Source organism: Hyla sarda, chromosome 11 (genome assembly GCF_029499605.1).
Source record: "Hyla sarda isolate aHylSar1 chromosome 11, aHylSar1.hap1, whole genome shotgun sequence".
Taxonomy (NCBI): domain Eukaryota; kingdom Metazoa; phylum Chordata; class Amphibia; order Anura; family Hylidae; genus Hyla; species Hyla sarda.
The window spans coordinates 40,843,956-40,867,529 of NC_079199.1; the positions used below are offsets into that span (position 1 = coordinate 40,843,956).

The 23,574-nt window shown below is 41.7% G+C and overlaps 1 protein-coding gene across 8 annotated transcripts in view; it reads left to right on the forward strand.

Annotated features, from left to right (window-relative positions):
* Positions 1–23,574, forward strand: part of DAAM1 (dishevelled associated activator of morphogenesis 1) — a 202,986-nt gene that overhangs the window by 131,192 nt on the left and 48,220 nt on the right. For all 8 annotated transcript variants that reach the window (XR_008848986.1, XM_056546901.1, XM_056546905.1 and 5 more), the window contains 4 exons: positions 5,131–5,220; positions 10,681–10,752; positions 19,509–19,603; positions 21,407–21,740. Coding sequence is in view for 7 of the 8 variants with exons in the window: in XM_056546901.1 (XP_056402876.1) it covers positions 5,131–5,220; positions 10,681–10,752; positions 19,509–19,603; positions 21,407–21,740 (591 nt within the window). In the remaining variant the exon portion in view is untranslated. The remainder of the gene's footprint in view (positions 1–5,130; positions 5,221–10,680; positions 10,753–19,508; positions 19,604–21,406; positions 21,741–23,574) is intronic.

Below are 23,574 nucleotides of genomic sequence, written 5' to 3' on the forward strand. Positions count from 1 at the left end.
GTAGAGTGAAAAGAGTAGAGGACCCAGGACCGATCCCTGGGGAACCCCGACAGCAAGGGGAAGAGGAGAAGAAGTAGAGCCAGAAAACGAGACGCTAAAGAAGCGGCTAGAGAGAGAGGAGGAAAACCAGGCGAGAGCAGAGACCGATGGAGCGGAGACTACTGAGGAGGAGTTAGTGATCCACAGTGTCAAAAGCCGCAGACCGGTCCAAGAGAATCAGTAAAGAGAAATTGCCATTTGATTTGGCCGTCAGAAGATCATTAGTGACTTTGGTTAGGACCGTTTCTGTGGAGTGAAGGGAGCGGAAACCAGACTGTAAGGGGTCAAGGAGAGAGTTCTCAGAGAGATAGCGGATAAGGCGGGAGTAGACCAAGCGTTCCAGGAGTTAGGAGATAAAGGGGAGATTTGAGATGGGTCGATAGTTGGCTGCACAGGACGGGTCCAGAGATGGTTTTTTTCAATAGTGGGGTTATGGTAGAGTGCTTGGAGGAGGAGGGAAAGACCCCAGAAGAGAGGGAGAGGTTAAAGATTTTAGTTAGGTGACAGCTGATAGCAGGAGAGAGAGACTGGATGAGGTGTGAAGGCATGGGGTCACTAGAGCAGGTAGTGGGGCCTGGAAACCTCATCCTCCGTTACAGGCTGAAAAACTTAGAGTGATGAAGAGGAGACGTGGCTGGGAATTGGATCAGAACTTTTAGGGGACTGGAAGAGGATAGGAGTTACTAATGGAGAAAGAGAGAAGGTTGTGGTCAGAGAGCTCAAAAGGAGAATTAGTGAATTTAGAGACAGAGCAAAGTCTAGAGAAGATAAAGTCCAGTGTATTCCCATCCTTGTGTGTGGGAGAGTCAGTAAGCTGTGAAAGGGCAAAGAAGGAGGTTAGAGACAGAAGCCGAGAGGCAGAAGAGTAGATTGGGGTATCAATGGGGATATTAAAATCACCCATGATGAGTGTAGGTGTTTCTGAGGAAAGAAAGTGAGGGAGCCAGGTGGCAAAATGATCCAGGAACATTTGGAGAGGACCAGGAGGACGATAGATGACCGCCACTCTGAGACAATGGGCGGAAGAGCCTGAGGGTGTGAACCTCAAAAGAAGGAAATGTAAGTGAGGTTAATGGGGGGATGACTTGAAAAGTGCATTGTGGGGCTAGAAGCACCCCAACTCCTCCACCATGCCTGGTGTCAGATCTGGGGGTATGGGAAAAGTGAAGGTCACCATAAGATAAAGCAGCGAGAGAAGCAGTGTCAGAAGGTTGTATCCATGTTTCTGTGAGAGCCAGCAGATTAAGAGAATTAGTGAGAAATAAGTCATGAATCTGGGTGAGCTTATTGCACACAGATCGAGAGTTTAGAAGAGCGCAGTTTAAAGTTTGTAGTGGTTCTGCAAAAGGCAGGTAGTGTAGAGCAAATATTAGTGAAAGGTGGGCCAGGGTTAGGAGCAATGTCCCCAGCAGCTAAAAGCAGAAGAAAGAAGATGGAGAGCAGATGGCTGGGTGAAGTGATGGAGCGATTCTGTGCTGTACCATGGAATGAGGTGACTTTGGGTGGTTTATGATGGTGAGCAGTGCATGCGAGCAATACATAGGTGAGGGAAGGAGCCATGGATAGATGTATATAGAGCCCACCGGAGAAATCGGTGGGGGATAGAAGAGAAAATGTATCGCAATGATGTAAGTAATAAGTGAGTGCATGTTTGTTTTTTGTTTTTGTATGAAAAAGAGTGACTTACTTTTGTAGTTATAATGTTGAGTTAGTTCCCTTTTGTTCCCTTCTGGTTCAATTCTGGTATAATTCTTGATGTCACACTTAAGAAGCACTTTAGATGGCATATTTGAATGTCTCCAGACTCTACCTGTTCAGATTAGCTGATGGACAAAAGCAGAAGCCCATCAGGAAGTGAGTACATGTGGGGCTGATATTTATATTAAAGGAACTCAAGAAAACTAACATTTAGACAGGTGCATTGTATAAATTGGTAGTCTAGCCTATGGACCGCATTGATGTTAACCTTTTGACATCCATGATTTGTGACTATATCAAATTTGGTGGACTTCCTTTTCCTAGAACAGTTTCCTGTCATTGCCTGTCTCTGGTTGATGGAAAGTGTGACTTGCCTACCTACCTTAAAGGGGTATTCCAGGAAAAAACTTTTATATACATATATATATATATATATATATATATATATATATATATATATATAAAATCAACTGGCTCCAGAAAGTTAAACAGATTTGTAAATTACTTCTATTAAAAAATCTTAATCCTTTCAGTACTTATGAGCTTCTGAAGCTAAGGTTTTTCTTTTCTAAGTGCTCTCTGATGACACGTGTCTCGGGAACCGCCCAGTTTAGAAGAGGTTTACTATGGGGATTTGCTTCTAAACTGGGCGGTTCCCAAGACACGTGTCTACAGAGAGCACTTAGACAGAAAAGAACAACCTTAACTTCAGAAGCTCATAAGTACTGAAAGGATTAAGATTTTTTTTAAAGAAGTAATTTACAAATCTGTTTAACTTTCTGGAGCCAGTTGATAAATAAAAAAAAGGAATACCCCTTTAACCAACTTTAGCTAGAGCTTTAGAACTTTTCTAGTTATGCAGCATCATTGTAAAGGAGGATTTGACTTGTGGTTCAGGGGTTTTCTATCGTTTCTTTTTCTCATACATTGTTGAACCGAAAGCTTTTTGAGGGGAGAAGAACATGCATAGTTCGTAGGGCCTGTTAAAGGGGTTATCCAGGAATCGAAAAACAGATAATTTCTTTCAAAAACTGCTCCCGGTCTGTCTCCAGGTTGTGTGTGGTATTACAGCTTTGCTCCATTCACTTCAATGGAACTGAGCTGCAGAACCACACCCAACCTGGAGACAGATGTGGAGTGGTTTTTGAAAGAAACTGGCCCTGTTTTTCGATTCCCGGATAACCCCTTTTAAGGTAGTTATTTTGGTCGGGTTGCTTTGTTAGGGCATTGTCACAAAACTCACTCACTTTTTTTTTTTTTTTTTGAAAAAGCAACTTAAGTTTTTTGAGCCTTGTCAGAAATGGATCATGCAGGAAGTGACTTATTAGTACTTCCTTTTAGATTTCCCATTCCTTTTGCATCCACTTGGCTTTGGCTGAAAGAACAAAGTGAAAAACTGTTATGTATGTGAACCTGTTTACGTATGTGAACCTACCCCCCACCCCTCCTCCCTCAAGCCGAACATAAATAATAGCTGTCAGCCAAATTTTTGTTCAGCCAACAGTTTTCTTTACTTATCCCTCCATAAACATGAAAGTTCAGCTTGACTGAGCATCCATGTGTTCTCAATGGAGAGAGGAGGGGTAAGCTGTTGTAAGACTCATCTGCTGTCGGCTTAACTTTCCCAAGAACAAAAGAATTGGACACTTAAAATTCAAAATGCCCGATCCTTCTTTCTCCTAACATAATCTGTCAGGGGAGAGTCATGAGGCCACAATACACATTAGAAAGTTGGTTGGTACCACTAAAATCAGCAGGTTCAGCAAACTTTCTTCCAATGTGTGTGGCCCCTTGGCTTATTTTACACAGGCAGATAATTGCAAGTCAACCGCAATTCAGCAGGAGAACACCAATGGTTGTTCATAGGGGTGTGAATCGCCAAGAATTTGGCGATTCGATTCGAATCGCGATACCAGTGTAGGTACCAGTATATCGCGATACCGTCTAGGTGACGATACATCGCGATATATCCTGATTCTGTTTAAAAAACAATGTCTTTTACGCTTTTATTAAAACTTTATTTTTATTTTTTTTGTACACTTTATTAGTCTTTTAGGAATCATTAGATTCCTCAGACAGATGAATAGAGTTCTATTGAACTCCATTTATCTGCGATCCATTGATAGAGCCTGGTCCGGCCAGGCTCTATCAATGACAGAGCCACGGAGAGCATACACATCTCCCTTTAGACGCCGCTGTCAACTTTGACAGCGGCGATCTAAAGGGTTAATAGCCAGCCGCGGCGATCGCCGCATGCTGGCTATTAGCGGCGGCCCCCGGCTACTGAGAACAGCCGGGGGCTGCAGAGTATGGAGCGGGCACGAGTCGGGAGCCCGCTCCATACACACTGCAGTGCACTGCATGCTGGCTATTAGCGGCGGTGATGCATCAGCGGCCCCCGGCTACTGAAATCAGCCGGGGGCCGCAGAGTATGGAGCGGGCACGAGTCTGAGCCCGCTCCGTACACCCAGAGCGACGACGCCGTGTCAGATCCGGCTGACAAAATGTGGAACTTGTATCTCCTGATGCCCGGGACATGCTTTCTGTGCATCAGGAGATACAAATTCCACATCACTAAAGCGATTTTTCACTTGCCGATACTGAATCGATTCGAAATATTTTGGAATCGATTCAGTATCTGCAAGTGAAAAATCGCGATAATCGCGGGAATCAATTTTTTCTTACATCCCTAGTTGTTCATGACTTACATTCATTTATGCAGCCACTGAAATTCATCTGCCCCATTCTTCTCTCCCTGGTCTCTGCCATTGGGGGGAGTCGGGAGGCTGACAAACAAATTACATGGCCTTCCAGTGTTGCCGAAATCTGCCGGTTTAGCCAACACTTATCTAATGTGTGTGACCAGCAATAGGCCGGGTCGATAGATATAGCTATAAACACACTACTAGTCTATACCATTTTGCTCCTATTTACTGTCTAAGGGGGAGATTTATCAAAACCTGTGCAGAGGAAGAGTGGTGCAGTTGCCCATAGCAACCAATCAGATTGCTTCTTTCATTTTCCACAGGCCTCTAAAGAGGCCTGTGGAAAATGAAAGAAGCAATCTGATTGGTTGCTATGGGCAACTGCACCACTCTTCCTCTGCACAGGTTTTGATAAATCTCCCCCTAAGTCTTTATAATAGTCTCCTCAATGGAATGACTAATTTTTTTAATAAGGCATTTAAATACCGCCTCTACCAGCATTGGTTCACACAATTTACTTGTAACCTTTACTTGTAAATCAGAACGTAATATTCCTGGGGAGGCAGAGCTGTCGTGGAAGCGTCTACCCAGGATGGTGGTTTAAGGGACATATTGGTGTGCTATGACAAATTGTTTGTTCAATGTGAATAAAACAATCCTAATATATAATTTCCCTTTTTTCCCCCAGGATGAATTGGACCTCACAGACAAGCACAGAGAAGCCATGTTTGCTCTCCCAGCTGAGAAGAAATGGCAAATTTATTGCAGCAAAAAGAAGGTATGCCCGGTGTAAACACGATACTTTCCATCCTATCATCGGAAAGATTCCATGTGATCAACCAGAAAATCTAGAACAGATCTCGTCTGCTTTTTTGTGTTTGATATAAAGTTGTGTCTGGTGTAGAAAAACAACTAATAGAAAACAATATAAACCAATGTATTTGTTGGATGCCCTCCAGGTCGGAGACAATGATCTGCTGTTTGGTACTTTGGTTTTTTTATTGCGCAAAATGAGAGAAGGTGCCGCAGACAGGCGACATGGCTTGTTCAGGAACAACCATTGAGAAATTGATTTTTCATCCTCTCGACAGACCTGTGTACACTACAGATTGTGCAGTGTGTTAAGAACGTCTGCTGTGTTCATGCACCAAATGACGTAAATTTAAGGGGGAAAAAAACCTGTCTCCATGGCCAATTTTCTTTGTCTCTGCTTGTGAACTACTCAACTTCCTAAGGTTATTTGATTTCAATGTTTTATCCTTATAAAAACATCCCAATCATCTGTGTAGAGCGGTGTTCTCTAACCTATGGCTCTTTAGCTGTTGCGAAACTACAACTCCCATCATGCTATGGCATGATGGGAGTTGTAGTTTTGCAACAGCTGGAGAGCCACAGGTTGAGAAACTTCATTAGTTAAAGGGGTATTCCAGGCCAAAACTTTTTTTTTATATATCAACTGGCTCCGGAAAGTTAAACAGATTTGTAAATTACTTTTATTAAAAAATCTTAATCCTTCCAATAGTTATTAGCTTCTGAAGTTGAGCTGTTGTTTTCAGTCTAACTGCTCAATGATGATGTCATGTCCCGGGAGCTGTGCAGTTCCTATGGGGATATTCTCCCATCATGCACTGCTCCCGGGATGTGACATCATCATTGAGCAGTTAGACAGAAAACTTCAGAAGCTAATAACTATTGGAAGGATTAAGATTTTTTTAATAGAAGTAATTTACAAATCTGTTTAACTTTCCAGAGCCAGTTGATATATGATAAAAAAGGTTTTGCCTGGAATACCCCTTTAATAGAATTATGTCATTTAACGTTGACTATTTGTAGAAGATTAAAGGGGTACTTTGGCGGAAAACATCTTATCCCCTATCAAAAGGATAGGGGTTAAGAAGTCTGATCGCAGGGTCCCACTGCTGGTGACCCCCGCAATCGCCGATGCGGCACCTCTGTTCTCTGTGCACGGAGCGAAATCTGCTCCATGCCAGATGACTGGTGACTACAGCCGCCGTGCCCCCTCCATTCAGGTCTATGGGAGGAGGCATGACTTCTAGGTACTAGCTGTAACGCCCCCTCCCAGAGACATGAATGGAGGGGGCGTGGCGTGACGTCACTCACACAGAATCTCCACACTTCCTTGTTCCGGACGCCACTGCCGCCGGCCCAGACATCACAGGGGTCCCCAGCAGCGGGACCCCCGCGATCTAACATCTTGTCCCCTATCCTTTTGATCCCCTATCCTTTTTGGTATGTTCTTGGTAAAACAAAATAACATAAAGTTGCACAAGTGTGAATGGAACTATTCTTAGAGCCCACTGCCCTCTCACTGTTCACCAGAGTTTCCCTTTGGAGATCAGACCTGTTACCCTTGAGTGCAACATAAAATCTGTGGATCAGTTTCAGTTTGAATCCACATTACAATTAGAAAATCCAGGAATCCTAGTGACTTAGTGGAATATGGTGGAATATGGCCTGGTTATTGGTACAAGACTAGCTGGGGCCAGGACCTCAATGCCAGCCTTGAGGAGTCTTCTTGTGCATTGCCATTGCCATTAAGAGTATACTGACAATGATGTGATCAAAGAAAGTATACAGCTGAAGGGGCTCCTGTGGACCTAAACAACTTGCTGACAAAAGACTTCAAAGGAGGATGTTAAAAAATTATTCTGAAGAGCGGTGGTCCGTAGTCAAGTAAACTTCAGCCAGATGCAGAGCTGGTGTCCAACTAATGTGGTGTTCCTTAGCTAAATGGGCTATAACAGCAGATGATCAGTTCAAGTGCCATTGCTGTCTGAAGGAACAATGAGACTCCAGTGGTCAAAAGAGCACAAAAATTGTATCAGTGAACAGCGGACAATGCAGATATCTTTGGCATCATGCCAATGGGAGGGTCAGACTTTGGACCAAGCAGCATGCATTGATGAACCCTTCCTGTCACGTGTGGACAGTTCAGGCTGGTGAAAGTGGTGTAATTGTGTAGGGAATCTTTTTTTGACACATTTTTGCTGCTCTGTGAATGGACATTTGTGGCTAACCAATTTCATACCTTCATGGCAGCTGTTTACCCTATGGTAGGACAATGTACCATGCCAAGGGTCATATAGTCATGGATTGGTTATGGGAACATAACAGCACATTTTCCTTGCTTTCCTGGCCCTTGGTCCCCAGCTTTTTTTAATCCTATAGGGCAGACGTCCCCTACCCAGTCCTCAAGGCACACCAGCAGTCCGGGATTTCAATTTTTTCTTGGTCTATTCCTATGGAGTAACTTAAAAATCACTGAAAGAAGATGGTGTCAAAAAGTGTCCGTCACCAACAAAATCACAAAAAAAACACTAAAACTTAACATTTATTATATCTCTTAATATAAATATATGCGTGTCCACATTAACATCCGGTAAAAATACAAATTGTTCCCATTGTCAACTGTGGACCAACAGTTGTGGAAACAATGTTCCAACCGGTAAACAACGTAAAAAATGTGACTAAGTTTACAGCCGCCAATGCCAGAACAGAAATTAGATGCACAAGTAGCCGGGGGTCGTGTAACTAGTTAGCATGGAGGAGTCTCGTTTGTTATCAGAATTAACTAGACAAATCGCTCCACCAACTAAGAAAGGCCATGCACCACCAGCCACAAAATCGAGAAAGAGCTATCAATCTGTCAATTCTTTCGGTGTCCGGGCCGGGTGAGGTTTCCTTGCTAACTAGTTACGCGACCCCCAGCTATTTGTGCATCTAATTTCTGTTCTGGCATTGGCGGATGTAATCTGTGGGTGACTTAGTCACTTTTTTGACAATGTTGTTTACTAGTTGGAACATTGTTTCCACAACTGTTGGTATACAGTTGACAATAGGTATTTTTACCGGATGGTAATGTGGACATATATATTATATATTTTAAGAGATTATAATAAATGTTAAGTTTTAGTGTTGTCTGTGATTTAGTAACTTAAAGTGCAATTGTCATGAAATCCGGGTGCTATAACCTGCACACAGCCTTTGTACTGTGTGCAGATGGTGTGTACAGCAATGTTTTTACCAAATTTTTGCAGGCTTCCATGACCCCAAAAAATGCTTTTGATCACAGCTACTGACAGTCGGATAGGCGTGGCGCAAGGTACGCGATGCCCCGCCGCCGCCACGCCCACACCCTGTATGTCAGCGCTGGGAGCGCTGTGTGATTGACACATAGGTCCCAGCGCATGCGCCCTTCAGTTCCTGATACTAGGGGCAGAGAGGAAGTACGCTCTCTGCATCTAGCACTGCACAGGCACACTGAGGAGGCAGACAGCGGCGGGAGCAAGCGCTTGCCTGGATAAAACGCGGCAGCGCACACGTTAGATGAGCTGAAGGTCGCATGCGTTGGGACCTGTGTGACATACAGGGGGTGGGGGTAGCGATGATGGGGCATCTCGTACCTCGCGCCACGCTTATCCGACTTTCAGTGGCTGTGATCAAAAGCATTTTTTGGGGTCATGAAAGCCTGCAAAAATGAGGTAAAAACATTTAAGATGTACACACCATCTACACACAGTACAAAGGCTGTGTGCAGATTATAGCACCCAGATTTCAAGACAGTTGCGCTTTAAAAAAAAACCTGTATGTTGGTTGGCCCTGAGGACTGGGTTGGGGACCACTGCTATCTATAAAGCTTTGGATTTTGATGTCTTTAATAAAGGGGTCTTTTAGTGCAGGGTTTCCCAACCAGGGTGCCTCCAGCTGTTGCAAAACTACAACTCCCAGCATGCCCGGACATATATCGATGTAAAACAGTATGGCAAAATCGTGATGTAAATGCACCCTAAGAGTTCAAGGTGTTGACTTGGCCTCAAAACTCTGATCAAGTATCTGTGTAGTGAAGGCTGCATCTCACAGCTTACAGGATATTACCTATTCTTAGTATAGATCTTTAATATCTGATCAGATGCATCTGCTGTCACTAAAGTCAATGGAAGGAAGTGTGGTCCTAGATAGAGCTGCTACCAAATGTACAGAGCTGTATCTAATAGGAAATGAATATGTCTTAGCACTTTCATGAATGTTGTGGCCCCTTCAATCAGCTGATCAGGGATAGGTCCAGGAGTTGGACTTCCACCGCTTAGATTTTTGCCTATCCAGGACAGGTCTGGGGGAAAGAAAAAACTTATTCATACAGATTTGAATCTGCAGATTTCAATGTAAACTAAATCACTGAACACTGCTTAAAATCTGCAGCATGAATATGCACATGATTCTGTATATGTGAACAGACCTTAAAGGATCTGCTGCTAACGTCTTGGTGCCAATGCCACAGAACACCTTGAGAGTGCATGGGCAGTCCATATCTCAGAGCTGTTTAAAGGGGTACTCCACTGAGCAGCGTTCGGAAATAAATGTTCCGAACGCTATTTTCGCGCTGTCGGGGTCGGTCAAGCCCCCTCAATGCAAGTCTATGGGAGGGCCATAGATTCCCATTGAGGAGGCATGATACTCAGAGCAGCGCGAAAACAGTGTTTGAAAATTTTTTCCGAACGCTGCTCAGTGGAGTACCCCTTTAAGTGTCCAAGGAGAACCTACACAAATTTAAGTAGGTGTTAAGTTGTAATGTTATGGATGCTCAGTGGAGGCTGTACATCTATGTACAAAGCTGTATATCTAAAAGTGGGTACATTGGTGAAATACTCTACATAGAGAATAAAGCAAAAAGCCATTACAAACCCAAAATCTGTTAAATTTATTAAATTTTCCTTTATTTAGATGTGTGTCCTCCATAGACATCATCTTTTGTGTTTCCAACAGACCATCACTCTGGTACAATGTGTCGGCCATATTTTCCTTTTTTTTTCTAATAAATCCTGCTCCTTAGATGTTTTCTTGAAGACTAATGTAATTATTCCGTCTTTTTATTATAAATGTAAACCAGTTGTGACAACTCATTAAAAGAATCCAGTTTGTCTTTCTTCTACAGGTCTTTCAAGGGCATCTTTTCATCTTCAAGACTTTCTTCTTCTCTTTAGTTTATAAATGAAAAATAACAATTTTGCTTTAATTCTTGTGTAACCCTTAGTGACTGAGGGTTGGGGAGGATGGGGGCACGGATGGTGGTTAGGGGATTTCTTGCTTCCATGCACCTCATTCATTCGGCAACCCTGTGAAAGAGATTTGGGGATTATATTGTGTTCTGCACTTATTCTGTCTATAGAATAGTTATTTGTATTAAAATGTATTTTCTGTTTTTTATTTTTCTGTTTAGGACCAAGAAGAAGACAAAAGTGCTACAAGTTGGCCAGAGTTCTACATTGATGAACTAAATTCTATGGCTGCTGTAAGTATCCTGTTTGTTTTAAAACTACAAGTCCTAGTATTCTCAGTTAAAGGGGTCACTTTTATTATTTAATTTTGCTCAGGCAGATGGTAAATAGGAGGAAAAAAAAATACTAACCTTCTTTCTTCAATCCCGCACCACTTTTCTGATAGAGACAGGTCTCACTGTGCAGTCCTTCCTAAGGGTCAGGGTCTACATGTGGTATTGCTTGCTTAGCCAATAAGTGGTTGAGGCAGGACACCGCTGTGGCCACGGATTGGTTGACTGGCAATTCTTCGTGCCAACTCAAGAAAAGCTTTCCTGCAGCCATTCTGATGGCTTGGCAGTACTTCCTATGTTAAATTGTGCTCAGAAGGATGGTTAAAATAAGTCGCCCCCAGAATAGCCCTTTAATCACAGTTTGTAGAAACTATTGAAAACTAATATAAAAAAAAAATAATGGTTATTTACATGGTGTGCTCCTTGTGGGGTTTCAAGGGGTTGTTCCATGTGGATGCCATAAAGGGAGGGCCCCTCATTCTTGAACCCTTATACAAGCCATAACAGGGAGGTGCTCTGTATTAGCAGCTGCTGTTTGGGGGGAGTTGTGCCATCCTTACATGGATGGCCATTTAATTGAATGGATGCTATGTAGTGCTATATTTCCCCTATACCAGGTCTTGCTTGGAGCGGCCTTTCACAGAAAATAACATCTACTTTCTGTATGCATGACCTATTTTGGGGGGGTTGAACAGTTGCTTCCTGGGACACATACCACACCTGCAGTGTCCAGTGGTCATCAACATGTCGTGGACACCATGGTTGATTGACAGGGCTGCAGGCAGGTCCAGAGCCCTCTGTGACTCAGAGCAGAGGGAGGGGGAGGAGTCATCACAGTGAGGAGAAGAGGGACAGAAACCTCACTGAGCAATGATGGCAAGTAAATAAAGGTTATTCTGAGAAAAATATAGGTCGTAGAAATCTGACAGGTACGCTTTAAACTATCATGCCAAAACCTCTACCTCCCCTTTACGCCCACTGAAAGGGCAGCGCATGACCTAAGGATATAACTAGAGCTTTCCTGTGTCATGCACTAGACATAATCTTGTCTCTGGAGGGTTCATGTAATTGAGTTCTAGAAATTCACAAGTTGACTTCTGTGTACATGTAGCTTGTTCCTTCCCACTTCCCATTTTTGGGAAACGTGCCCTTGTTTATCTGCGGCACACTACAGCCTTGTCTGTCCACTCGCCTTTATCTCAGACCGTTGAATGGGTGTCAGTGATAAGATTTATTTGTAGGGCGTGATGGTGGCACGGCACAGCTGTCAACCAACTGCAGTGTGGAAATCTGCCAGGTGCATACTCCAGATAGAATAAATATCTCCTCGAATCTCTCAAGATAAACAGGACAAATAGAGGATCTCATGAAAAGAGCAGTTGTTTTATCCTCTTGTGGAAAGGAGTCTTGTGCAGAGTTTTCTATGGACAGCTGAGATTGTCTTTGTGTGAAGTCAATGGGGACGTATGTCTGGGCTGAATAGATAGAAGTGTTTACGAGAGATAACCAGATAAAGCCAAGCAGCTATTTCTTAAAAATGTGCTCATTGGCCATGTTGGCCCTTTTGGATCATGTGGGTAATATTTTCGTGTTGGTGGTCAGAATATATAAAGAGAATCTGCAATGTCAGGCAGGTCATTCTGTACCACTAGTTGTAGCTCCATAAAACAGGATTTTATTCAGCCTTTTTGTACTTTAAAAAGTATAGCTGTAGGTTACCATCAGAAAGTACCTTCATTTGGGCTGGGTTCACACTAGTATAATGTGGACACATTTGTCCTGTTCCAACATCTGGTCTGAAGACCCGGATGGACAGCTGTCAGTTTGGTTCATCGGACCTGCAGTCAGGCCAGGGCTTGCATACATAATTCAGTTGGAAAAATGCATCCAGTAACACTAGTAGGAGATCACGCTTCACAGCCCTCCATTTGGAGCCTCTTATAATGGTTCTGCCAGATTTAATAGGAACAATATCACAACATACAGCACTAACTCCTAAACAATACTCAACAGACTGCATTATAAGTCAATGGGGAATTTGGACACTATTGGTATCCGTTGTGTGATGGATCAAGCACTGCCGCCATTGTTTCTATTGCAACAAAGACCATGATGGGAGTGTGATTACAACCTTATAAAGTCATATAAAATGGAGTTTGCAGTCTCTTGAAGGATTTTAGATTTAGTCTTACACTATGCTTGAACATAATAATGTTTAGCCTTTACTTGTTAGATCTAAAGCTTCCAAACTGTTGGGTCCAATATAATAGCCCTCATTAAAACTCACTAGTGTTTTGTCGGGTTATTTTGGCGCATAGTGTCTGCAACATGTATGCGCCAGTCTGTGACAGTGTGCGCCAGGAAAATTAAACTAACCCGACATTGCATTATTAAAAGCTGAAAAAGGGGTGTGGTCTGTCTGAAAAGGGGTGTGCTTTCCTGTGAATAATTGGCTGGAAATTTCCACCTAGAAAAAGCTGGTCAGAAAATGTTCCCGACTTGTAAATATGTGAATTCCAATAGTAAATAGTGAAGTCAGAAACATTTCACACTAGTAAAAACCAAGCACTCTTTGTAAATGAAAGCTATTCCTTAGGGATGTAATACAAGTTATCGGCCATTGCATAGCCAATACTTGTGTTCCAGAGGGATGAAGGCATACCACACCATTGTGGCATAATGCATGGACAGTATCTGTATATTTTATTTGGTTGACCTAAATAGGGAAACCCTCGCACTGGTACTGGTTATAAGCTTGCGTGCCCAAAACTGCAGCTGGGTCAAAACAATCCAACAGAGGCGGGTAATCTCTTCCTGCACAGCTGCGTACATTTAGCTGATAAGACTTATAGAAAATGGTAATTTGCCTATTAAGCCAGTCGTAATGGTGTCATTAATAGATTAGACACCAAATTGTATAGTGGTATGTGGCTGACTTCATTACATTTTCTAGGTCACTGAATCACTGAAGGGCAGACTGGTGTCTCCATATTTTCACAAGATCATTAAAGAGAGAACTGTTCATAGTGAAGTGCCTGAAATTCTAACAGTAAAACAAGTTGTGCCCTTAAATGTAAACCTAATATGATTTAGGGTCCTCCACCGAGAACAAAAATGTTGCGCTGCAGCATTTCAGCACCACATGGTGAAGCTTTGTCGCTGCACTGCAAATTTATTGAAAATGTTTATTTCCTCTATTGAAATCAATTGAGAAAAATTTTAAATAAAATCTTTTTTCTGTAGCGTAAGGAGAATTTATTTAACATTTCTGTAGCGTAAGGAGACATTTATTTAAAAATGCTAGTACTATAATATGCTGTGGATATTCTACATTCATCATTCCTGTGCAAAAACACCCTTCAAAGGGTTGTCCAGGGGAAAAATATTCTTTGTAGCTGGGGTATGGAGTAAATATCTAAAACAAGAAATACTCACCTCTCCTGGTCCTCCACAGGTGCTGCACTGACTCTCCTGGTCATCTCTTCTTCATGGTCACTGTCACGTGCCTACCCCACAGGTACTGCCTGCTCAGTCATTCACATTCTACAGTGGTATTCTGCCTCATTCAGTGATTGGTTGAGTGGGGTTGTCCCTTTACATTCAGCACATCACAGGAACCAGAAAGAAGCGGTGACCATTTGGAAGACCAGGAATGTCAGCATGTGGTGGTGAGCCTATTAATCCCCCCCCAAGACAACACCTTTAATCTATGTGCACTAAGAGTATTTGGAGTCAGTTGGCAACTGTTCAACTTTTCCTCTGCACATGCTTGTTATGGAGTCTTTTATTTAGTCATTTATATACCAAAATATTGCTGTATTTTGGGACATCCCAATCAAAAATTGAAAATTTTGAGATATGGCATTTGCTATGCCCATAAAACATTTAACAGTACAATAAAACAACTGCCAATAAAATGGTGTAAAAAGGCAAAAAAAAACTGCCCAAGTGCAAAAAAAAATTTAAAAACAAAGAAAAATGTCAGACTATTTTTGTCTGCTAAACATTGTGTTAACATAGCCTCTGGGTACAGCCGCATTTAGCAGAAATGCATTTTTGCACAAATATCTCCACCAAATTGCTGTGGATTGTTTTGCAGATTTTGGTACAGAATATGAAAAAATAAATAAAAAAAATTTCAAATCTGCAGTTACGGGTTTTACTGCTGATCCATGGTGTTTTTTTGTAGCAAAAACCACAACACTGCAAATTTTTACAAATGATTACTTCCTCATTTAAGTTATTGGGGAAATTCTGCAATACATCTACAGGGGATCTGCAATGTAAATAGACACTAGAGATGAGCGAAGTTACAGTGATTCCATTCGTCACGAACTTCTCAGCTAAGCAGTTGCTGACTTTATCCTGCCTAAAGGAGTTCAGCTTTCAGGTGCTCCGGTGTGCTGGAGACTCTCTCCTAGGACTGTATCCACCTTTTCCAGCCTCCGAAGCACCTGAAAGCTGAACTAATTTATGCAGGATAAAGTCAGCAACTGCCGAGCCGAGAAGTTAGTGACGAATCGAATTACTGTAAGTCTGGGTTCCCATTACATTTTCCTCCATACGGGAGCGCAAACGGCAGGGGAGAGCTAAAAACTTGCGCTCCCGTATGCCTTTCTATGTGCTGCCGTATGTATTTCATTTCAATGAGTGAACGCAGTGAAACGTTCGGTCGGCTCATTTTTGCCCCGTATGCGCTTTTACAACCGGACCTAAAACCGTGGTCGACGTTATGGGAAACCAGCCTAAGTTCGCTTATCTCTAATACACTTTGCAAGTTTGAAAAAGCTTGAAAGTCACCATCTCATGTTATAGCATGAAAAAAACATGCAGGAGCAAATACTTAAAGGGGTATTCCAGGCCAAAACTTTTTTTTATATATCAACTGGCTCCGGAAAGTTAAACAGATTTGTAAATTACTTTTATTAAAAAATCTTAATCCTTCCAATAGTTATTAGCTTCTGAAGTTGAGTTGCTGTTTTCTGTCTAACTGCTTTCTGATGACTCAGGTCCCGGGAGCTGTCCAGCTCCTATGGGGATATTCTCCCATCATGCACAGCTCCCGGGACGTGACATCATCATTGAGCAGTTAGACAGAAAACTTCAGAAGCTAATAACTATTGGAAGGATTAAGATTTTTTAATAGAAGTAATTTACAAATCTGTTTAACTTTCCGGAGCCAGTTGATATATAAAAAAAAGTTTTTGCCTGGAATACTCCTTTAAGAATACATCGGCAGCACCTTGCATAAGTTGCAGTATAGCCCTGGAAATAGGATATAATGTAACAAAGCAAGAAAGGAATGTCCGCCAACAGATGTCCGATGCTTCTTAGGTTTATTGTGGCATAAAATCACAAACACAGAGCATCGTAGCCTATGCGTTTCGGGTATTGCTACCCTTACTCATGGCATATAATGTAACAAAGGATAGGGGATAAGACCTGTGATCTCGGCTGCGGCACCCCTGACATCCGGTGCATGACTCTGAATGACGGGGATGCGGAGTGACGTCACGCTCCGCTCGTGACTTCACGACCATGCCCCCCTCAATGCAAGTCTATGGGAGGGGGCGTGACAGCCGTCACGCCCACCTCCCATAGACTTGCACTGAGGGGGCTTGGCCGTGACATCACAAGCCTCTGCCGTTGCACCCGACGCTCTAAACGAATGCCGGGTGCAGCAGGGAGATCGCGGGGGCCACACCGGTGGGACCCCCGCGATCAGACATCTTATCCTTTGGATGTCTAGGGGTGTAGTACCCCTTTAAGGTCTTCATTTCTTTAGACATTTATTACACAATAACGTAAGAATGGCACCGTTCATGTGTTAAGAAGATTTTCCATCAGTAACAAAGCAGCGCCGAGGGCTTGGAATATATTGACTACTCCATGGCTAATGGATGAACAGCTACTGGATGGTCTATACATTTCACATGTAGCAGCTGCATATTAGAGAGATTAAGCCTCCCTCCTCTGTGCTGTCTTTGTTGAATTTTGCTAGGGAGCGATGGAATAAATGACATCACTAGTCGGCGAGCCCTGCAGGGCACAGGATTGCTTTGTACCATTTCTGACAGCTGTCCACATGTATTACCAAGGGGCAAGTCACACAATACAATAGAATTAACCCAACCGTCTTTCCCTCTCCTTTTCTATCCATTGCACTTGTTGAAGGCTGAATGTTTGCAATCGTTTTTGCAAACTCCAATGACCTGTTGCTCTGTTTGTCTTTATAAAATACAATTGCAAACATGGAGCATTTCAGCACTTCCATGTATTGTCGGATTAGTCTGTAAATTGCAAGTTGATGAAAGGGATTTCTAAGCCTTACTTTCTAGGAACTTGGCCTTGCTTTTATGTACCGGGCTTGTAAATTATGTAGTTCTGACATTTCCTCTTTATTATATTTATATTAATAATTTTATTTCACTCTCCACTTTGGGATCCATACGACATTGCAATAAAAATGTTTGTAGTTTGAGGTTATTATTAGGGGTATTCTGGTGGAACATTTTTGTTTGGAATGCTCTAAGCCGGAAGCCGTGATCGTGGCTTCACGGCCATGCCCCTTGTGACGTCACGCCACGCCCCTCCATTCCTTTCTATGGGAGGGGGCGTGTCTGCCGACACCCCCCCCCCCTCCCATAGGCATGAATGGAGGGGGCGTGGGGTGACATCACAAGGGGCATGGCCGTGATGTCATGACCACTGCCGCAGGAACCCGGTGTTTGTTTAGAAGCCAGGGTTCTGCAGGAGATGGGGGGGGGGGGGGGCAGCAGTGGAAATAGGGGATAGGATGTCTGGCAGCAGAGTAACTCTTTAACCTTAGTCTTTCTAAAGTAGGTGACTCCTTTTGAAAGTGACTCACTGATGCTCTTGAAGAACAAGCCACTGTGGCCTTAGATATAACCATAGCGGACTACACCAGGGCCTAAAAATGGATGGCCTTTCCTGTTTGATCAGTGAGGGTGGCATGCATGTGTGCACCTTCACGGTGCTGGTCAGAAAGGGTCAATGACTCCCACCGAGCGCACAATGAAGGCCTACACGAAGGAAAGCAGAGAGCTAATATGTTCTAAGTTAGGATGCGTTCACACGGCCGTCTGTCCCATTTTTTTTTTTGTTTTTTTCCCCGCCGTTTCGGTTCCGTTCTTGCAGGCTGTAAACGGATTAAAAACTATTTTGTCAATGGGATTTTTACTACAATCCGTTTACATCCGTTTGTACCAGTCTGCACTCCTTTCCTTTTTTTTTTTTGACGGCAGAAAAAATGGCACATGCAGTATTTTTCTTCCATCAGAAAAACGGATACAGTAAATTTAACATTGAATTCTATGGAAAACGGATGAGCCTTTAATGTCATCCGTTTGCATCCGTTTTTTCAACCCATTTTTACTTCTGAGCATGTTCAGAATAAAACTATTATTTTTGGGGTTTTCTTAACTGAACAATAACGGATACAAACGAATAACATCAATTTGCATCGGTTATTATCTGTTTTTTATTTTTTTTTTTGACGGGAGAACGGGACAGGTTTAGGCAGCCGTGTGAAGGCAGTATTAATTGGGAATATACAATTCTGTTTATAAAATGCTGCGGACAGCCGAGAAGAGCCGCCCGCTTTCAAATATGCAGCGGGAAACCCGCAAATAAATCTGCCCTTGTGAACGTACCCTAAGGCATAAAGACTTTGTATAGGTGAGTGTCTTTTACCACCCCATCACCACTATTAAAAAACACATTAAATGGTGAACTATTGAGCTCTTAAACCAGATTTCCTTTATCAACCAATTCTTTTAAAGTGGCACTAATGATATAGGTCACTACTGTAAAAAGTTATCTCTACCCCCAGTTGGGGGCATAGTTTGATCTAATGTGAGTGAATTCTTATTATACCAAAACATTATGAGAGGAATTTGTTAGGCCTTGTACTGCAGCTGTCTGTCTTATAAAAGTTGTAGATTTTTTTTTAACCATGCGCTCGCCACTAAAAAGTTGTTGGGATTTGGCAGGGAGGGTTGTGGCCTCTCACAATCCAACACATTCACTGTCATTTATTTAGATTTCAGTGTGTGGCATTGACAAACAAATATTTCATGTTCCCCTCAAAATCCAATATGCTTTTATTAAGTTATCTCCGGTAGTGTACTGTTTTAGTATTGACAAGGCCAATTGGTATATGAAGACTTATATTTAGGCAGTGCTCCATGGGAATATAAATACAGTATACAAATTAACTCTGCTAAAGAGGGAAGAAAACCATCTCAACCAAACTGAACTAGGGTCTCCTAAAAAAGAAACAGAACCCATTCTTCATAAATCTCTTTTTAGTTTATTTTTATTTTTTTCCCGTCATGCTTTCATAAATGTAAAATAATTTTAATGACTGCTTATACTACCGAGGGTTAAACATTATTTTTGCTCTGTGAATAAAAATTCATGTTAATCCGGATAAAATCATTGTCTGTTCTGTCTATAGCAGATGGTTGAACCAGCACAGAGTGCCATCCTTCTGTCCCCAAATCAGCCTCCATCAGTGCCCTTTTTTAGTGTTGTCACGACCAATTTTTATTCTTTTATTTATTTAAGTCCCAAGTATTTAGAGTGTTTTGGTATGTTGGTATTTCCTCTACACTCCCAAGATACAATAAATAGCTAATGATCCTATTAAGCTTTTAATGAACAAGCTATTAACTTCTCCATTTCCCATGTCACAGAGAAGAACGTTATTGGCAATGGAGAAGGAAGATGAAGACGAAAGGAACAAAACTATAGAGAGCTTAAAAACTGCGCTGAGGACGAAGCCTATGAGGTCAGTACAGTTCGTATTGTAGTTTTATTTTTTACTTCTTTGCTTTAAGTTAAAAATGAAATAATTTCTAGGGGAAAAAAAGGTATTTCTAGAGAGTTTAAAAGTATTAGGCTATGTTCACACCAAGGAAATTCCGGCCAGAAAAAATTATGTCGGGAGATTCCCAATTGAATCGGTCACCGGTAGAACCACACGGACATTGCTGTCCACATAGATGGCAATCCGCCTAAAGAATGACCGAGATCATTCTTTTGGCTGAGAAATCTGAGGTGAAATATCTGCCGCTGATATTCTGTATTGTGGGCTGTGTAGCAGAATCTCATGGACCGCCATGGGATTCTGCCGGATCGGAATTTCGAAGCAGAAATTTAAAATAGAAATCTACTCCGAAATTCCGTAATGTGAACCCAGCCTAAGAGATTAGATCCCTTTTCTGGATTACATGGCTTTACTATAAGATTAGTGTCCCCCTATGTAACCCCATAATGTCTGGTCTATTTATTTATTTTTTTTTGCCTCCACGCCTTCCAAGAACCATTACTTTGTTTTATATTTTTAAATTATGCTGGTCTTTGGAGGCAAGGTGACCAAAAAAAATTTGGAATCCTTTTTACGGTATTCACCATGTGAGATGAATAACATAAGGATCTAATAGTCTGAAAGTTTCTGATGGTGATGAAGTGGTGATATTAATGAATTTTTATTGCTGCTTAGATTTTTTTATTTTATATAAATGACAGGCGTGTGTTTTAACATATTAAAGAGGTGCTTTTTAACCATCTTTAAAAACTTCAAATCCTTAACCCTGAATGTGTACTGCAGCATCATTTTTCCAATCTCCTATTACTGTTAGGCCTGTCACGATTATAATCCTATTACACCCAAATGGCCTACCCTACACTAGGCTCTTGATTTCCATTACAACTGAACGGTGATGAAGGCCTACATTTTTTTTGTCAAGCCACCTTGATGCCGTAGTCACTATTGAGTTTGAAGTTCTCTCCAATATAAGCCTCTGGTGGCTGGTATCAGCTACAGTTAACAGCTGTAGCTATAGGGCTTCAAAGGATCCCGGCTCACTGCGCTGATCGACCAAGCAGGAGGATATGTTAAAAAGAGGGTTTATTGACCAGAATGCAACGCGTTTTGCTGCGCATGCGCAGCTTCCTCAGGAAGCTGCCCATGCGCAGCGAAACGCGTTGCATTCTGGTCAATAAACCCTCTTTTTAACATATCCTCCTGCTTGGTCGATCAGCGCCATGAGCCGGGATCCTTTGAAGCCCTATATCTACAACCACATATTCTCCAGAGGGCAGCAGACGACCATCATCATTCTCATACTTGTCCCATTGTTGTGTATGTTTCTACCCAGGGTGAGCAGTTTTAATTTATATACAATTGGCTCCCTGGGCACAACAATATTATTCTATGGAGCGCTTATTTCCTTGTTTCTACAGTTAACAGCTGACAGCCATCATGTATTGACCAGGCTTAGCTCCTGAGCCCACTTTATAGATCCTTAATACCTCCATGATGTGATAGTATGTCATGGGGCATTAAGAGCTTAATATTGGCCTTATTTATTGAGAGATTGGCGGGTATTAGGTGTAGATCTTTACATTAGGGAAAGCAAAAAATGACTTGTGTGTTGCCTTGTTGTACGTCAGGCAGGTCTTAGAGGTGCACTAGCATAGTGGATTATCTTATTGTTCTATTGTTGTATATGGAAAGTGGTTGTCAACTTACACATTTCAAAGTAGAGTTGTTGCTTATTAATGTTTGTGTTTTTGTGCCTTCCTTCAGGTTTGTGACCAGATTCATAGAGATGGATGGTTTAACGTGCATACTGAACTTCCTCAAAAGTATGGACTATGAAATAGCAGAGTCCCAAATACATACCTCCCTCATTGGCTGCATCAAAGCGCTGATGAACAACTCTCAGGGGCGGGCTCATGTCTTGGCCCATTCAGAGAGCATTAATGTGATCGCTCAGAGTTTGGCCACCGAGAACATAAAGACTAAAGTAGCTGTGCTTGAAATCATGGGAGCCGTCTGCTTGGTCCCTGGAGGACACAAGAAAGTACTGGAAGCCATGTTGCACTACCAGAGATACGCCAGCGAGAGAACGCGCTTTCAAGTAAGACTACTTTCATACAGTAAATAATGTTAATGTCTGCCTTCTGCATTATTACAGTGGAGTTTGACGGACTAATATCCATAAAAATATCCTTACAATAATCTCTGAGGATCTAATAATCAGCGGAAATGATCCACAGTTGAGCTGGCTATTGATATTGGATCCATTGGCAGTCTGTATCTTTGAAGAACACTGATCAAAAAGGTTTGCCATTGTATAACGCAAAATGTTTCCAGCTGGCCCATTGACTCTATCAGACTGAATGTAGACCATACATTTGGGAAATGGACCAAAGATAGTCTTGAATACTGTGTTCGATCCAATAGAATTACTGGAAACATATGTCGGTAAACCTTTTTGACATGTCGCTAACATGTGCAGGAACCAAGATGGGAATGTGGTCTTTGTGTGGCCTTAGCCAGCCATTTTTTTTCTATTTCCCTTATTTTTTTAATTTTAATTTTTTTTTATGAACCATTATTTTTGAAAGCCCTCAGCTGAACAGGGTTTCTGGATTTTTCAGAAGCTGTTTGTTTCTCATTATGAAAATCAGGACCATACCTTGTAAACCCCAGATAAGACATTGGTTTATTTTAAGATCAGTTTTCTTGACCCTTCTGAAAATAACACACACATTTTGTCGTCTGCTCTAGCTGATTTTAGGGCATCATGAAGAATGCCGGACTTTAATTGTTGTAATCCCAGATAACCTCCAACCCCTTGTGTACCTGCTTGTCCCTTCAAATATCCATAGGGAATGTTGGAATTTTTTGTCTAAGATTACATTGTGAGATTATAGGAATGCATGTTTACATATGAATAGCATATGTTAGCACTATTATATTATTATATCACAATATATATCACTTATCTAAAAGTCATATCTGAACAGATGGGAAATCGTCATTATGTATAAAATAGCAACTTACGACATCCCCGGACCTTACAAAGGGAGAAACTCCAACTCAGACTTTCCCATATACCATAATTGTGTTTTTTTTTTTTATTTTGATAGCATGTACGAATTGTATAGTTTTTTTTTATTTATTTTTTTTACAATTATTTTTAGGCAGATTAATGGGCGTGTACACTTTTGCTAACAATTTTTAATTGCTTCTACGTATAAAAGAGAATTAGTCAACACTTTTAGGTATGTTTAATACTAGATAGGTATTTTTCAGCTAGGTTCTACACCAGTAATGTTGCTGTCTATAGTAGTAGCATAACTGAGAGAAGTTTTAATCCCTTTTATGTTGTGGTGTTAATTGTCCACTGGGTTTCCATTAACCAGTGAAGTATCCTGACATTTTGAAATTAACACCCCCCCTCTGCTTTAGAGCAATGGCTGTAGTGGTCTTCTTAATTGCACGTTACGTTATATGATGCTGGAGACCACTGCAGCCATTATACAAGAGGAGCTATATAGGATGGTTTTATTACAGAAGTACAGTAACTTTGTGGCCAGCTGACACTTGGCATCAGGGTATTTTAAAAATAAATTAAATTAAAGTTTCAGCTATACCAAATGGAGATTATATTTTGTAACCATGGAGACAAATAGATCTGCATAAGAGCTGCAAACATTACTTCAGTGAATTTTTTTTATCAAGACCTTTTTTATTTAAATTAATGTTGTACAGTACAGGTGCATTAAAGCAGTAAATAATGGGTAGTAAAGCCTGAAATCCTGCAATGTGGAGGTCTCCAGACCTCGTTCCTCAATACTTGCCACAGCATCTTGATCTGTTCTAGTGTATAGCTAGATGTTATGTTAACACAGAGGATCGGGCATATCTGAACATATTGTCATGACCCAAAAAAACTGCGTGTGCCA